We start from the raw sequence: 17,456 nt of genomic DNA, 5'->3' as shown, positions 1-17,456 counted from the left end.
AAAGTCTTTTTCTCACAGTAGAAGAAACTACTGTTAAGAACTTCTTATTCATTTTGCCTACTTCCAAGCTAGATTAAGTAAAAATGAGTCAGTTCTGACACCAAGCAACTGGAAAATTAATAAAATCCCAGGAATGTACCATTTACGTGGTATGATAGATTGCCTTAGTTGGAAAATTTCACATCCAAATGAAATCTATAGCTATATCTTTTTTCTTTTCGAGACAGGGTCTCAGGTGCCCAGGCTGGAGTGGATTAGCACAATCTTGGCTCTCTGAAACTGATCCTCCCACCTCAGCCTGCTGAGTAGCTAGGACTACAGGTATGTACCACCATGCCTGGCTAATTTTCATATTTTCTGTAATGACAAAGTTTCGCCATGTTGCCCAGGCTGGTCTCAAACGGGCTCAAGCAATCTACCCGCTTCGGCCTACCAAAGTGCTAGGATTACAGGCATGAGATATAGCACCAGGCCCACATTTTCTTTTGTTAAATGAAGTTAATCTATGTCTAGTAAGCAGACAATTATGTTTCCAACACAACAGAAATCTATTTCAACACTAAACACCACTGAACGATTGTGCTAAGGTTTTCATGCTAGATGTGCCCTATTAACAAAGGTAACACAATTCCACAGTTCTGTTTTTGAATACAGGGTACATATGTTATGTATCTGGAAACTTACACAAGATGTTCAAGTTGTGAATGAATTGTTTTTGACATAATGAATATTTAGTATTGCCACAGCAATGTTTAAAATATTTGGTGATACAACTTTCCTTTAAAAAAACAAAAACAACTCAGTTAAACTTTTACCACCCACCCACTATGGTTAATTCAGCTTTTCAGAGTTTTCTTTAAATGAGGGGTATACATACAATCTTATGAAACAGAAAAGCATCATCCTTTTATGTCATTCTATTAAGAGCCTTGCATATAATTTCATATGCTCCCAAACTTACCTTTTCATTTTTCTTGTCAATCTCTGGTGGCTGCTTTGCTGTTACACTTTGAGGTGTTCGAACAGCTTCACCCTCAGCCAATTCAACAGTCCGCCCATTTGGCTGCACAGGCAACAAAAAGTATCATATTATCCAACTGCTTAGCAGATCGATGCAAAGATTTATATGCAGGAAACCATATATACTACAATCAAATCCTACCTCTGTACCTAAATTTAAAAAGTTTTTGTACACCAATGTTATCTAAGAGTTGGTAGATTATTGTCCCTAATGTTTTCACATATATATATGTAACATTCATAAGCAAAATTCTGTACCACAAATTTTCTTATCTCACCAAGGTATCAGTCCCTGTAATAAAAATAATGGAAAGGAGACAGTCAAAAGGAGAATGAAACTGTTTGCAATTTGACCACCAATTAACTGTGTAATCTCGGAATATTTCACTCGTCTCTGAGGCTTATGAAGTGACAGGTATGATCTGCTCGAAAGTCAGCAAACTTGTTCTGTAAACAGCCAAATAGAAAATATTTTATTTACAAACATAATCAGGCTGTATGGCAAAATAAAGTTCAGGAAAAAAAAATATTTTACTGATTGTCATCAACAGTCCTCAGCAAAAACAAAACAAAATAGAAACTATTTTAGGTTTTAAGGGCCATATGCCTTTGTTCTTTATTTTTATTTTTTTGGCCCATATGTCTTTGTTGCAACTACATAATTCCTCCATTGTAGCATAAAAGCAGCCATAGATGATACATAAACAAATGAATGTTAGGCAATCTCTAATGGAACCTCTAATTCTGTAATTTCATGGCTCTACTGTTCTGGGAGTAAGAAGCTTTCCAACCCATTGCCACAGCCTAAAAAAGGATACAGAAGCTTTCCTAACATTCCTAAAATAAAATGACAGATAGCACTTAGAGATGCTCATGAGTAGACTCAAGTCTGTGATTTCCAAATCTGGCTTTTAACCAGAATCATTCTTTTTTTACTTTTTTTTTGAGACGGAGTTTCGCTCTTGTTGCCCAGGCTGGAGTGCAAAGGTGCAATCTCGGCTCACTGCAACCTCTGCCTCCCAGTTTCAAGCGATTCTCCTACCTCAGCCTCCTGAGCAGCTGGGATTACAGGCACAAGCCACCACGTCCGGCTAATTTTTGTATTTTTAGTAGAGACGGGGTTTCACCATGTTGGTCAGGCTGGTCGTGAACTCCTGACTTCAGGTGATCCACCCGCCTCGGCCTCTCAGAGTGCTGGGATTACAGGCGTGAGCCACCGTGCCCAGCCTCTTTTTTTACTTTTCAAACAATAATTTCTGAGCCCCATCACCAGACTGAGAAGTTGGGAGAATGGGGCCGAGGTATCTGTACTCTAACCGTCTTTCTGGATCCTACATTTTTTCACTTGTGCAGGCCCCTCAAATTCAACACGTAAGTCAGTCAATATACTTGTTTCAATGGCTTTACTTTCAGTTTTTGCAGAACACACTTTTACCAGCTACCTACTCATTACGGCAGAGCTATACTCAAGAAAACAATACAAAGTGTTCAAAATTTCTATAATATGACTTAACATGCAATTGTTAACAATGATCAGGGCTACAAAGTTGGAAAAGGAGACCATTCATATTCTCAAATCCAATTTGTAGGCTTTACAAAGATCTGTGGCAGAAAATCAAAACAAAAGCTGTTTTTTAGCTGGTTAAATTCCTAATTAACCCAAATTTAATCTGCTGGGTCTGAATCAACTTGTTAAAGTCAGACAGCTAATGCTAAAACCAGGTTTTCTCACTCTTGATTTGGCTTGCTTTCTTCTATGCTGTCTTGCCACTTCTAATGTTGCCTCTTCTAATCTCTCTTCTGTGTATTTATGTATATGTGGGCAAAGGTAAGAAACCTCAGAATGAAATGCGGACTTAGGGCCGTATCTACGTTAGGAATACAAAACTTCGTTTAATTTTACTTTCTAATATCATCATCTTATTCTTATGCGCTACTTTTAGTTCACACTATCTTCTCTGGCCAAACTTGCCTTTTCTGACTTTCCTGTGGCCACACTTTTCCATGTAAGACTTATACCAATTGAACAATCTTGCAGCTTCAATTTCATAGTCTCCCATCTCTTCAACTGGCAACTCACAAAACTTACATCGGCTAAACTTCATTTAACTAATCCCTTCAGGAAACTCTCCATCATAATCACTTATATACTGCCATATACCACCTCCATTTCACTCATTTAAATGACACTGAGTCATTGGGACTTATTTACTAAATACTAGGAAGATAAGAAATTATGCGGTCAAAAACTGTCTTAAAAACTCACCAACAAGTTCAATGCCATTTATTTGAGACCAATTGCAAACGATATTGATGTAGCCTCCCAAATGAAATATGAAACATTCTTTTCTTTCAAACAACAAAGTCTGAAAGTGACCAACTGCATTCCCATAGATTCAGGAACACTCAGTTCCCATTTCCATAGGCTCTGAAATGATCAGCAAGCCAAAGGTGCTCACACGTTCCTATCTGTGCCAATTTTAGTTCCTTCTTGGCAACATCAACCTACATAATAGCTCTAACTGCAGCTGTTCTCTCTGACCTGTGTAGATCTCCCAATTTTCTACTAAACTCTTAGAATTTATATAGCTTTCATCATTACTGGGATTCCAGAAGTCATCAGCAACTTCTCACACATGCCTGATGCCATGAAACAATAAGCCTCCTATCCCAAAAGTAAAGTCAATGTAATTCTTGGGTTGCTGGAAAAAAGAATACACTAAGGTGGTTCTCCTTCATACAGCAGAGCCAGTGTGTCCTTTTATTTTGCCAACAGCTGGTTGAGAAGGCCTTGCCCTGGAAAATCACTAATCATATTTAAATTAGCAAATCCCTAAATGGGAGCATATTATATACCTCTACTTACATGAATAGTAACTAATTACAAACCAAAACTTCAAATCCAATGTTTCTACCCTTGTGATTGTCAATATGGGTTTTATATAAAAGTACTGTTGGTCAGGTGCAGTGGCTCATGGCTGTAATTCTCGCACTTCTGGAGGCCAAGGCAAGAGGATTAGCAAGAGCTCAGAAGTTCGAGACCAGCCTGGGTAACACAGAGACTCTTTCTCTACAAAAAATAATTTAAAAAATTAGCCAGGTGTGGTGGCATGCCCCCGTAGTCCCAGCTACTCGAGGGACTGAGATAGGAGGATCACTTCAGCCTGGCAGGTCAAAGCTGCAGTGAGCTGTGACTGAACCATGGCACTCTAGCCTGGGCAACAAAGTGAGACCCTGTCTCAACAAAAGAAAAAAAATAAAAAACAGAAAAAAAAAGTAGTTTTCTCTGATCATGGAACTTTTATATGGTGGCTTTCTACAGATTAGCAATTACATGAGCCTCTCATTGTACCCCAGTTTAAAGTTCTCTCAAGAACTTTAAGGTCTTCCCCACCAGAGCCAATCAAAGTTAATTTCATATATAGCTTACAATCTATGTTTTAAATTAGACTAAAGATGTCTTTCAAACTTGTTGAAAATCAACCAGTAACAGAAAAATGAATCATTTTTTTAGATGGATAAACTCCTTGTAGACATCACTATGTTTATCTTATTGTTATAATTTTCTTTGACCCCCCACACCTGGATCTTTCTTTTTTCAAAACGCATGCATGAAAGAACAGTTTCATACATGAAAGAGCCAGTATGTGCTGGCAGGGGTGGTAGTAAATCGGAATGAGGCTATCTATATATAACGGGAAAATGGAATGGAAGAGGGGGCCACATAGCAGAAGAGAAGGAACTTATTTCATGATTCTTGATTTCAAGGATATAAAATTGTTCATGCTAGTCAATCTTCAATTTACTAATCTTATACAATTCCATAATTTTTTTTTTTTTTTTTGAGACACAGTCTTGCTCTGTCGCCCAGGCTGGAGTGTAGTGGCATGACCTTGGCTCTCTGCAGCCTCTACCTCCCGGGTTCAAGTGATTCCCATGTCTCAGCATTAGGCACATGCCATCATGCTTGGCTAATTTTTGTATTTCTGGTAGAGAGCAGATTCCGCCATGCTTCCCAGGCTGGTCTAGAACTCCTGGCCTCAAGTGACCCGCCTGTCCCAGCCTCCCAAAGTGCTGGGATTACAGGTGTGAGGCACCGCACCTGGCCTCAATTCCTGGTACTCAAGTACCAGGCATTAGGCTAAGGACTGTAGGAACAAGGACATACGAAAAGAGTTTCTGCCTCAAGGAGTTTTAACGTTCTGAATAAGAAGTATGCTTAACAGGCCGGGTGCGGTGGCTCACGCCTGTAATCCCAGCACTTTGGGAGGCCAAGGCGGGCGGATCACGAGGTCAAGAGATTGAGACCACCCTGGCCAAATGGTGAAACCCCGTCTCTACTAAAAAGACAAAAATTAGCTGGGCGTGGTGGCACGCGCCTGTAGTCCCAGACTCAGGAGGCTGAGGCAGGAGAATCACTTGAACCTGGGACGCTGAGGTTGCAGTGAGCCGAGATCGTGCCACTACACTCCAGCCTGGCGACAGAACGAGTCTCCGTCTCAAAAAAAAAAAAAAAAAAAAAAGTATGCTTAATAACAGATTTCATTTCAGCACTCTTCACTTGTTAAAACTGATTCCAACTTGCAAAAGAACCTGTATCTGAGGTAAGCATATATAAGGTTTAACACTGACTGCTAAAATGAAATCACATAGAACCCTTAGTTATGTAAACTATATTTCTAGCCACAACATGTAAAGATCATTATTCAAATGACCTAGACACTTCTTAGGTTTAGAAACTAGAAAGACAGTCTACCAACTTCCTCCAAAAAATGGAATATGAGAAGACCATGGGCTTTGGAGTTTGACAAACCTGGGATTAAGGCTTCCATATTTAATTACTGTGATTTTACGCATTTTCCTTCACTTAACCCTTGATTTCATCATTTGTAAATATGAGAAAAATATGTATTTTGTCTTACAAATTTCTTGTTAGAATTACACCAAATGACAGAGCATGGGAAAGCATACTTCTCCAGAAACAGTTTTTCCCTTCTTTTTAAAATTTTTCTTAAATTTTTGGTAGAGATGAGGTCTTGCTATATTGCCCAGGCTGGTCTTGAACTCCTGGGCTCAAGCAATCCTCCCACTTTGGCCTCCCCAAGTGCTAGGATTACAGATATAAGCCACTGCACCTGGCCCATCTTCTGTTCTAATATCCTTTTCTCTCCAAAGCTATGATGGCCTATGTCCTTTATTCCCACATTCAAGCATTTGGGCCATTTTTTATATTAACAAGCTCAGATAAATGTTAAGTCCTGGTGGTCAAAAAGGCCTGGACAGGCATCCATCAAGTCCAATGCTCCAGATGCAAATTCTTTTGGGAAGTTAATGGATTAAAAATAATAAGCAAATATATTATCTCAGAGGTTTAAAATAGTCCAGGTTTGCTCTAGAAGCATTGTAATGCTATCTTTCTTTTTAAAAAGCTGCTGTTTTCTAAGAATATTACATAATACTCACTCAGTAGAGTGAGAGTAGAACCCTAGCACCTTGAAACAAAGACAAGTAAGGCTCAATGCCTGCGCTCAAGATTAGAACCTAGTAAAGGAAGACAGGTATACAATAACACATAGTAAAGTACAAAACAAAAGGTATACTCTTCACACTCTCAAGAGTACGGGTTTTGAAAGCAAGCTGAGAGACCAGGATAGAGATCCCAAATGTGTTTCACCCTGGACAAACACTGGAAAGTCATTTTTTTTTTTTTTTTTTTGAGACAGGATCTGGCTCCGTTATCCAGGCTGGAGTGCAGTGGTATGTGATCTCGGCTGGGCTCACTGCGACCTCCGCTTCCCAGGCTCAAGCCATCTTCCCACTTCAGCCTCCCAAGTAGCTGGGACTATAGGAGCACACTACCATGCCCAGTTAATTTTTTGTAGAGACAGAGTTTTGCCATGTTGCCCAGGCTAGTGTCAAACTCCTGAGCTCAAGCAATCTGCCTGCCCTGGCCTCCTAAAATGCTGAGATTACAGGTGTGAGCAACTGTGCGTGGCCAGAATCTCAATTTTACTGGCTAAAAGTGATACTGAGCATACAGGAGGCATAGTATATATATATTATCCTCATCATAAAAAAGATAAGAGGCAAGAGAGCATTAAGACAAATACCTAATGCATGCGGGGCTTAAAACCTAGATGACAGGTTGACGGGTGCAGCAAATCACCACGGCACATGTATACCTATGTAACAAACCTGCACATTCCGCACATGTATCCCAGAACTTAAAGTATAATTTTTAAAAAAAGATAAAAGGCAAGAAATTAGGAAATTCAGAAGAGGCATCATTGTAGCTGATAGGTTAGAATATAAGATAGTCTAACAATAATAATTTCCAAGTACTTCCTAGACACATTACATGCATTATCTCATTTAATGGACAAGACCTAGTTTTGGTAAGTTTGTTTTAGTTGTGAAACATTCTTACACAATTCAAGATGGAACAATTTCTTGTCAGTTTGTTTGAAAGTAAAAACTTTTTCCCCTGCCAAATGTTACGCACATATCAACTACATAAACTAAACATACACATAAACCATAGCTTTAGACACAGTTCAATCCCAATTTCAAACTCTTAATAACTGAGAGAACAATCTTACAAATATAACCTATGGTTCAAATTTGCAAAACCTCACTATATACTGAGATATTTCCTTTACTGATAAAGATCCTTGTGCTTTCTAAACAGCCAAAATTTCAACTCAGGATTCCAAACTGTCTCCTTGTTGACTGAAGCAGGGATGCTCAGGGTTACCTTTATGAGATGATGGGGAGATGATAATAACTATCACATGGTCAAGACATGCCAAAGATGATTTCTGAAAAACTAAATACAAGCATTGGTTTTCAATATTTTACATCTGATGGGTATGATAAGGACTACAAGTGAAACAGTAAATACACGTCTGTATAATTCTTTCTTAGAAGACAGACGTCTAAGAGATTCTGATGGATGCCTTCTGGGAAGCCTGGCATTCCATGGAACAGTTTGAAAACTACTAATATAGCCGGAGAGAAAAAAAAGTGCATTTTAAAACTGATGAAATAACACCAATTCCTCACTTACGTCTCTGAATTTTGCTTGAATAATGATTTAAAAATACTCTCAAGGCTTTTACAGCCTTGCGAATAGTACACTAACCAATAACGCCAAAGCACAACTAAAATTAATGTTCATAGGGTTTATTGCTGTTCTTGGTATCTAAGATGGGCACAACTACTAAAGGTCTTTTCTGTCAGAACTGTAAAAGGTCTTTTCTGTTAGGCCTCTGGCAGAATGAAAAGAAAAGATGAAAAAATCCTGTCACATAAGCAAACAAATGGAGCCAAAATTCTGGAGCTTTTGTAAGGTCATAATAATTTTCAGCAGAAACTTCTGACTTGAAATTTTAAAAGCAATAAAGCTATAACTCACTGGGAAAATTGAATTTGTTCTCTGAACACAATTTAATATCCTGGAACATGCCATCGAAACCAGAGAGGTATAGTGGAAATAACAAAGTTCTTAGACTAGAAATTAGGATACTGTTTTGCCTTTGAAACTCCTTTGCTCTATGACCTTGAATAAGTCAGTTAATTTTTCTGAATCTCAAGATTTCTCTTCTGTAAAACCATGAATATTTGTTTTACCTATCATTTGGAATTTTTTGAGCAAATGATTATTCTTTTTTTCTTTTTTTTTTCTTTTCTGAGACGGAGTCTCACTCTGTCGCTAGGCTAGAGTACAGTGGCGCGATCTTGGCTCACTGCAACCTCTGCCTCCCGGGTTCAAGTGATTCCCGTGCCTCAGCCTCCTGAGTAGTTGGGACTATAGGTGCACACCACCACACCTGGCTAAGTTTTGTATTTTTAGTAGATTTTAGTAGAGATGGGGTTTCACCATGTTGGCCAGGATGGTCTCAATCTCCTGACCTGGTGACCCGCCTGCCTTGGCCTCCCAAAGTGCTGGGATTACAGGTGTAAGCCACCGTGTCTGGCTGATTATTCTATTAAGAATTAAAACTGACAAAGAGTGACTTAAAGGAAAAAAGAAAACTCTATAGGTGGCAAGTGATACAATTTGTTTTTATTATTACCAGCAAAACCATTACCTAAGAATAAAAAAACACAATTCTATTGGGAATATATTAAGAGACAAATTTATTTAGCTCAATGACAGATTATCCAATTAACTGAGACGTTATTTTAGCCACTTCATTCAGCTTTCAGTTCAACAGGTAATTACCAAAGGCACTTATATGCCAAGCAGTTTGCCACTGGTTTACAATCTGGGGAGGGAGAGAACCCAAAAAAGTAAATGGGTAAGTAAACAAATAATGTACAAACTGTGATAACCACTATGAAGGAAACATCTAAGGGGTTGAGACAGAAAATAGAAAGGGATGTCTAAATTTCAAATAGGGTGATCAGGAAAAGATTTTCATGGAAGGTGACTTTTAAGGTGAAAACTAAAGGCTGAGGGAAAGATAGTTCCAAAAGTGTTAATAATAGCTCATGTAAAGACGCTGGGTTGTGAAAGAGTCTGAAGAACCGAATAGCAAATGACAGGAAACTCACTCAAATTCAGCTTAAAAAGACAAGCAGGTGCTGGGCCATACAGGCCATGGAAAGAGGTTTGGATTTTAAACGCAAAAGTTACTAAGTGCTGGTTTTAGGCAGCATGGTGATTTGCTTTGAAAAATCTCATTACTAGTGCATTGAGAAAGGACTGGATGCAGTAAAAAGAAGGCTACTGCTGCAGGTTAGGGGAGCTAAGGTGACACTAGAAAAAGTAGTCAGATTGAATAGAATATATATTTTAGAGATAAAATTGATGGTACTTTGCTGATGGGTTAGATATAAGGTGAGGAAGATACGAGGTGAGAAAAAGATTAGAATCAAGGATGATTCTTCTATTTTTGGCTTGAATAACTGAATGGATGGTAGAGTATTTTACCACTTACAGAAATGGGGGAGACTGGGAGAAGGCAAGAAATAACAGGTTCTGTTTTGGAGATGTTAAAAGTTTGAGATAATTTTTAAAAAGTTTGAGATACAAATCAGACTCCCAATCAGAGAAATCAAGCATACATGCAGACATGAGGTTCTGGAGATGACAGAACAGTGAAGATATAGATAGAGACTAATATACAGTTGTTCCCCATTATTAATGGATTCTGTATTAGTGAATTTACCCTTTCACTAAAATTTATTTGTAACTCCAAAATCAATGCTTGAGGTACTTTTACGGTCATCTGTGGACATGCACATGCACAGAGCTGCAAAGTCACTCTGCAGGCACACTCCCAGCTGAGGTCAAGATTCCACCTTCTTATTTCAGCTCTCATCACTGTAAATAAGGATCCTTTCTGAGGACTATTTAGTGCCACATATTTTGCATTTTTTTGGTGCTTTTCATTAGTGATTTTGCTGTTTAAAATGGTCCCCAACTGTAGTGCTGAAGTGCTGCCTAGCATTCTTAAGCATAAGAAGGCTGTGATATACCTTACAAAGAAAATAATGCATTAGATAAGCTTTGTTCAGGCATGAGTTCTAGTGCTGTTGGCCATGAGTTCAATTATGTGAATCAACTAAATTAAATGTCTGTAAACAGAAACACATATAAAACAAGACTATGTATTGTATATGCTATTGGTGAAAATATTGTGACCAGAGGCTTGGACCTAACTTTGCATTTTCCCTAGAAGCACTAGTTTAGTACTTGCTAATTCAGTGGGAACTTTACAGAATTTCTGCAGATAAAGAAAATCAACTACACTGATCTGTTCCAGTACTATTTACAACATACCTTTTATGTGTGTGACCACTAGTAATGCGTTTTGTGCTCCTAATATGGGTAATGGGCAGACACTCAGATACTTGCAGAATGATTACTAGACAGAACCACATGAAATGGTGATATCAGACCATTCTAATCCAAAAAACATGGCATAGCCAGGTGTGGTGGTGCGTGCCTGTGATCCCAGCTACTCCGGAGGCTGAGGTGGAAGGATTACTTGAGCCTGCAAGGCAGAGGTTGCAGTGAGCCAAGATCACGCCACTGCACTCCAGCCTGGGTGACAGAGTGAGACCCCAGCTCAAAAAATAAATAAATAAAAAATTTTTTAAAAAGGCAATTCCACAGTTTCCACTAAACACGAAACATTATGCTAGGTGTTACAATATATAACTCTAGCTGAGGAGCTACGGAAGGCTTTACAGTTGAACCAGCACTACAGCTGGCCCTTGAAGAACAGGTGGAAATTGGTAGAGACAGGCGGGGCACAGTGGCTAACGCTTGCAATCCCAGCACTTTGGGAGGCCTAGGCAGGCGGAGTACTTGAGCTCAGCAGTTCAAGACCAGTCTAGGCAACATGGCAAAACCCCATCTCTACAAAAAAAACAAAAATTAGCTGGGCATGGTGGTGTGCGTCTAGTCCCAGCTACTCAGGAGGCTGAAGTGGGAGAGTCAACCTGAGCCTGGGAGGTTGAGGTTGCAGTGAGCCAAGATTATGCCACTGCACTCCAGCCTGGTTGACACAGCCAGACGCTGTCTTGAAAAGAAATTTAAAAACAAAAATAAGAAAAGAAATTGGCCAGGCGCAGTGGCTCATGCCTGTTATCCCAGCACTTTGGGAGGCCGAGGTGGGTAGATCACGAGGTCAGGAAATCGAGACCATCCTGGCTAACATGGTGAAACCCCATCTACACTAAAAATACAAAAAATTAGTTGGGTGTGTGGTGGCGGGCACCTGTAGTCCCAGCTACTCAGGAGGCTGAGGCAGGAGAATGGTGAGAACCTGGGAGGCGGAGTTTGCAGTGAGCCAAGATCGCATCACTGCACTCCAGCCTGGGTGACACAGTGAGACTGCATCTCAAAAAAAAAGAAAAAAAAAAAATTGGTAGACAGATAGAAAGAAGGGCCTTTTAATAGATAAAAACAATGTCCAGGGGCCGTGGCTCATGTCTGTAATCCCAGTACTTTGGGAGGCTAAGGCAGGTGGACTGCCTGAGCTCAGGAGTTTGAGACCATGCCTGGGCAACATGGTGAAACTCCATCTCTACAAAAAATACAAAAATAACCAGGTGTGGTATCGTGCATCTGTAATCCCAACTACTTGAGGGGGTGAGGCGGGAGGATTGCTTGAGCCCGGGAAGTGGAGGCTGCAGTGAGCTGTGTTCACACCACTGCACTCCAGCCTGGGACAAAGTGAAGACTCTTGTCTCCAAAAACAACAACAATAAAAACAACAACAACAAAAATGAAAATAATAATAAAGAGACACAGAAATCTAGCCAAGCAGAATTATTTCGTCTTAGGAGTAACGGTGAGAGACAAGCCTAAGGTAGGGTTAGATCATGAAGAGACTTGAGTGCCATGTCATGAATTTTGGATTTTGTTCAGCAGGTGATGGGGAAACTACTGAAACGATGTGAACATCAAAGTCACATGATCAGGGTTAGGCTTCAAAAGACTCAACTCGCATGAGTGGGTAGAAAAGATCGGCAAAAAAGAAACTGGAAGCAGGAAAACCAGATGTTAGAATAGTCTAAGCAAAAGGTAATAAAGTCCTAAAGTAGGGCAGTGGCAGTGAAACTGGAACAGAAGCAATGACTACAAAAACCACTGCATACTATTAGAATACAGTCATACATTGCTTAATGAGGAGAATACATTCTGATAAATGCATCTTTGTGCAAACATCACACAGTATACTGACACAAACCGAGGCTATAAACCTGTACAGCATGTTGCTGTACTGAATACTGTCGCAACTGTAACACAATGGTGTTTGTGTATCTAAACACAGAAAAGGTATAGTAAAAATACAATATTATAATCTTATGGGGTCATCAAATAGGCAGTCCTTCACCTCACAAAATTATAGCCAGATGAGGCAAACAGCCATTTTCCACTTTAAAGAGAAAAAGGGGCTCACATAGGTATTTACCAGTCATGAAAAATAGGAGTACGATGTACAAATACTTTTGTTCGATATCTTACTATATTATGCATTCAACAATTTTTTTTTTTTTTTAGTCCCAAGCATTGTGCAAGGCTATCTGGTAGCAAACAAAAGGAATTATTTTATTCATTGAGCTTAGAGATATGGAAATTACACTATAGCAAATCTTTATGAACATTCCTACACTAATATGCAAATAACTTGTTCCCTAAAATAAATTTTTGAGCTGGTTATTCATGCCTGTAATCCCAACATTTTTGGAGGCCAAGGGAGGAGGATGGCTTGAGGCCAGGAGTTTGAGGCTGTAGTGAGCTATGAGAGCTATAACCACCACTGCACTCCAGCATGGGCAATAGAGCAAGACCGTCTCAAAAAAAAAAAAAAAAAGTGACAATTTTCTTTGATATTAATCCTAATTATGTGCTTCCGGAATTCAAAGCCAATTGTTACAGACCAGTTTTCGCAGACTTCACTTCAATCTAAGTCATTACTCAGATTAAAAATCAAGTGAAAAAATACTTATTGAGTGCCCCCATTCAATACAGACTTTGAGGTAGATGTCATGAAAAATACATATAATTATTTCCAAAAATGCCAAGAATGGGGTAGGGCGGAAAAGAAAAAATGCCAAGAACTGAGCCCAGTAAAAAGTGCCCCCCTCCCCCACTTTCAATTAGGGAACAAACTGTAATTCATACCCTAAAAGATCTATGGCATGATTTTATTAGGGGATAAAAAACAAATTGATAAAATAATTTCAGAAATTGCTTATAAACAGGTTGAGGTAAATACAGATTTAGCCACTATTTACTTTACAAATGAAAAATTTGAAAACAGGAGCAGCAAAATTTGGAATGATTTAAGAAAAACCTAAAAATAATGGAATGAAAAGATCAGAGATCAGGAATCTACAAGCTTTTTTTTTTTTTTTTTTTTTTTTTTAAAAGACAGAGTCTTGCTGTGTTCCCCAGGATGGAGTGCAGTCACCTGATCATAGCTCACTACAGCATCAAACTCCTGGACTCAAGCGATCCTCCCACCAGTGCCTCCCAAAGTGCTGGAATTACAAGCATAAGCCACTGCGCCTGGCCCAAGCATTTCCACAAGCATTCAAGGTGACTCTCAATCCAAGTAGCCAAGGATAACACTTTGAAGAATCCTGCAGTGTTTTAACTCAACTAAGATTTTCAATTTGTAAACAAGATACACTGAATAGAGCAAGGTGAAATGCCTTACTCAATTTTAGAGTTTCCCATTCCTGTCAGGCTGACAGAGTTGTCTTCTTTCAATCCTGAGCTTTTATTGTTTCTCAGGCCTCTCACATTATCTTGCTCTTACTGCCCTCCCTTCCCCCCGTTTTTAGACAGGGTCTCGAATTGGCTCACTGCAGCCTCCACCTCCTGGCTCAAGCAATCCTCCAACCTCAGCCTCCAGAATAGCTGGGACTACATGTGCGCACCACCGCACTGGGATAATTTTTAAAATTTTTTGTAGAGATGAGGTCTCACTATATTGCCCAGGTTGTTCTCGAATTCCTGGGCACTCCTACCCACTTTCAAAGTCAGCTTCTGTGATAAGGCCTTTCATGCCCACCTGGGTTCACATCTAGTTGTATCATTAACTTAAGTATATATTTTTCCACAACTGAAACAAAAAGCTCCCTGGGGAGAAACCGAGCTTTTACATTTGTATCCCCACCACAGAGAGATATGCCAATATTGTATTCCTTTTTACCACCTTCAATTTGTAAGTAGTATCTTGCTTTTCTTCAATACTTAGCTCAGTTAAAGGTATCTAATGAGTACTAAATAAATGGCAGCTTGTACTTCTTTGCCCTGTAAAGCTGCCATTTTTTTAACTGTGGGTCATGACTCACAGTCAAATGTGAAATGAATTTAGTGGGTCATGAACATTAAAGAAAAACACAACAGTTTTATGTGTGTAATGTAAAATGTATTTCTTACTGTGGGTTTCAGTCACAAAAGCTTGAAGTCCCAATTTTGTAAATGTTAAACTTCTCGAATACATCTTCAGTATTTGGTAAACAAGGATATTTTCTCACCCAATTAACATTCAGCCATACAGTCTTCCCATTCTCCACTCCTCAAAGCTAACGCTAGGTTTACTTATTTACTCCCCACTTCCTTAACTCGGATGAAAAGGAAGGGGTAAGTCCTAAGTCTACCGAGCATTCTTCACAGTACTGTATAAGCATTCACTGGAGTCTGTATTCCTTCAGATGAGTCATTTGAGTGTTATAATGCACTTCGGATGGGTTCTTGGAGCACCCATCTCTCTCAACTCAAGTTTATCTGAAATTCTAGATGTCCCAAATAGGGTTTTGAAATTTTCACAATGCGCTTCATCCACATGGGTTTGTGCTGAATGTGTTTCTTTCAAGATCACCTTCTTTCCTTACCTTGGAGCAAGGTTCTCTATTTTCACCATAACATTACTTTGATAATTGATAATTCTTGATAGTCTCCACAAATGTTTAAATTATTAATGTTCCAAACCAGTTCTATTTTCTCCTCTCCTAACGTATGGTAGTATTTACATTGACAAAGTTGTGCCTTTTCCAGGTTTCATATGTATCTTGCATCTTCTTAATCAGCAGGCAAAACGTGAAGGCTTATCCAGGCCTCATAATGCACTAACTGTGACCTGTCACATCTGTAATCTAGAGATTAGAGTTTGTTACCAACAAAACTCTTGTTAGTTAGAACTCAAACCCCATTTCCTCCAACAACTTTCCTCAAGCCCTCCAGTGAAATGTCTCCTACCCTCCAAACCTAACACTCAGTTCAAACCTCTTTAACACCTATCAGTCTATGCAAAATTCTAATTAGCTATGAATATGTCTCCCAGATTGACTCTATGTGTATACCTTGCACTGCCCTCCAAACACCAGAGTGCAAATTTCACATAGTAGGGCCTTCGTACTGGCTTACTGAACTGTACTGAAAAGGCGAAGAACTTAATTCGGTGGATATAAAAGTAGGTTAGGTGCTGTTTCTAACTGCATACCCTCCATAATTTCAATTTGCTCAAATGTAAAATATTTTTAAAAATACATAAAACTATTAAAGATATAATGGGAGAACCATGGGAATGGCAATAAAGAATGTAAACGTACAACACGAAGGCCTAAGACAGATGTGATGCCCTCTGCGACTTCCACACGTGGCCCAGCAAATCGGTGCCTGAATTCCTCTCTCGGCTTTCACCATTCTGCCCTGTCATCTCCCTTTACTCTGTTTCACAAATCTACCACACCACAGAGTGTGCAACAGACTCGTTCGTTGAACTCGCCTTAGCTCTTTCTCATAGGACCATACACCTCAAAGCGTATTAGGTAACCGACCCCTTCTTGCCTTGCTCCCGTTCCGGCCTCTGTTGGCCATATGTGCCAGAACAAGAGTGGGCAACCATTTCCCTTTAACAGTCCCAACTAAAATGGAAGCGCGTCTAGACCTGGACACCTTTAATCCTGTGTAAGCCCCAGAATTTCTAGGTCACCGTACTTCCTCCACTGGCTACTGTCTCAATGTGACTTGAGACAGACATCTGTCTTCCGAGCGCAGGCTTTCCACAACTTCCCAACACCACCTTAAGGTCCCATGACGCTCCACATGCAGCCTCCTCTGCAGGCCTCAAGGAAGGATGCTGTGCTATTCTAGCAGTCAAGGTTTCCAAAGATGGCTTGACCTCTGGGCGCCTATCTGAATGGACCCCTTAGACCTCCTAACTTCTTTCCTCGAAACTGGGCTTCCCCACCCATCCTATACTTCCTGAGTTTCCCCCACTCCCCAAATAACATGACCCCCTAATCACCGCCTGCTCCACTTGGGAGAGCTGCCCCTCGGCTTTGGACTAAGCACTCTTTTCCCTTGACGGCTGGGGCGCGGCCTCCCCCCCAGCTCGAGGGTCTCCACGTCCGCCCTTCGCCCGTTCTCTACCGCCGCTCATCCCATACTCACTTTGGGCTTCTCGGACAGTTTCTTCCGGTTCTTCTTCTTCTGTTCCTCGCTCCGGAGATTCTTCAGCAAGGCCAGGTCGTCGGGGGCCGCAGCCGGCGCAGCCGCCGCCTCCTCCCGCTTGCGGGGCGGGCTCCTCCGCTTTTTGCGGGCGCCGGCGCAAGCCGCGGCCCAGCCGTAGCCCAGCAGAAACAGCAGCAGCAGCCCGAGCGCGCCCGTGCCCACCAGGATCACCCAGCCAGGGTACCGTTTCGGCTCCAGCCCCAGGTCGAGGCCCAGCTCGGTGCGCAGAAAGCCTAGGCCGACCGAGAGCATTTCCCGCAGCCGGGCCGAGCCCTCCTCGGCCTGCTGGGCCAGCTCGTCCTGCCAGCTCCGTGCAGCCATCTTCCCTCCCGTCAGAGGGACTCGCAGGATGACGCCGGGGCGCGGAGACGCCGTGGAATAGTCAAGGGAAGCGAGGAAGGGCCGGGCCGGGTAGCCTCAGGCCGAGCGCATCGCGGCCGTCCCTCGCGTT

The 17,456-nt window shown here is 40.8% G+C and overlaps 1 protein-coding gene across 1 annotated transcript in view; it reads right to left on the bottom strand.

The window, feature by feature from the left end:
• The window catches only part of MTDH (metadherin), an 82,493-nt gene extending 65,039 nt beyond the window's left edge, over nucleotides 1-17,454 (bottom strand). Inside the window, exons 1-2 of the mRNA XM_011999996.1 lie at nucleotides 16,946-17,454; nucleotides 962-1,063 (exon numbers count right to left, since the gene is read on the bottom strand). Of these exons, the coding sequence (XP_011855386.1) occupies nucleotides 962-1,063; nucleotides 16,946-17,326 (483 nt within the window). The 5' untranslated portion in view covers nucleotides 17,327-17,454. The remainder of the gene's footprint in view (nucleotides 1-961; nucleotides 1,064-16,945) is intronic.
• Between the last annotated feature and the right edge of the window lie 2 nt (nucleotides 17,455-17,456).

This window comes from Mandrillus leucophaeus, unplaced genomic scaffold (assembly GCF_000951045.1).
Source record: "Mandrillus leucophaeus isolate KB7577 unplaced genomic scaffold, Mleu.le_1.0 Scaffold611, whole genome shotgun sequence".
NCBI classification, from domain to species: domain Eukaryota; kingdom Metazoa; phylum Chordata; class Mammalia; order Primates; family Cercopithecidae; genus Mandrillus; species Mandrillus leucophaeus.
The sequence above is the reverse complement of the archived record's forward strand: the minus strand, read 5'-3'. Positions and strand labels throughout refer to the sequence as shown.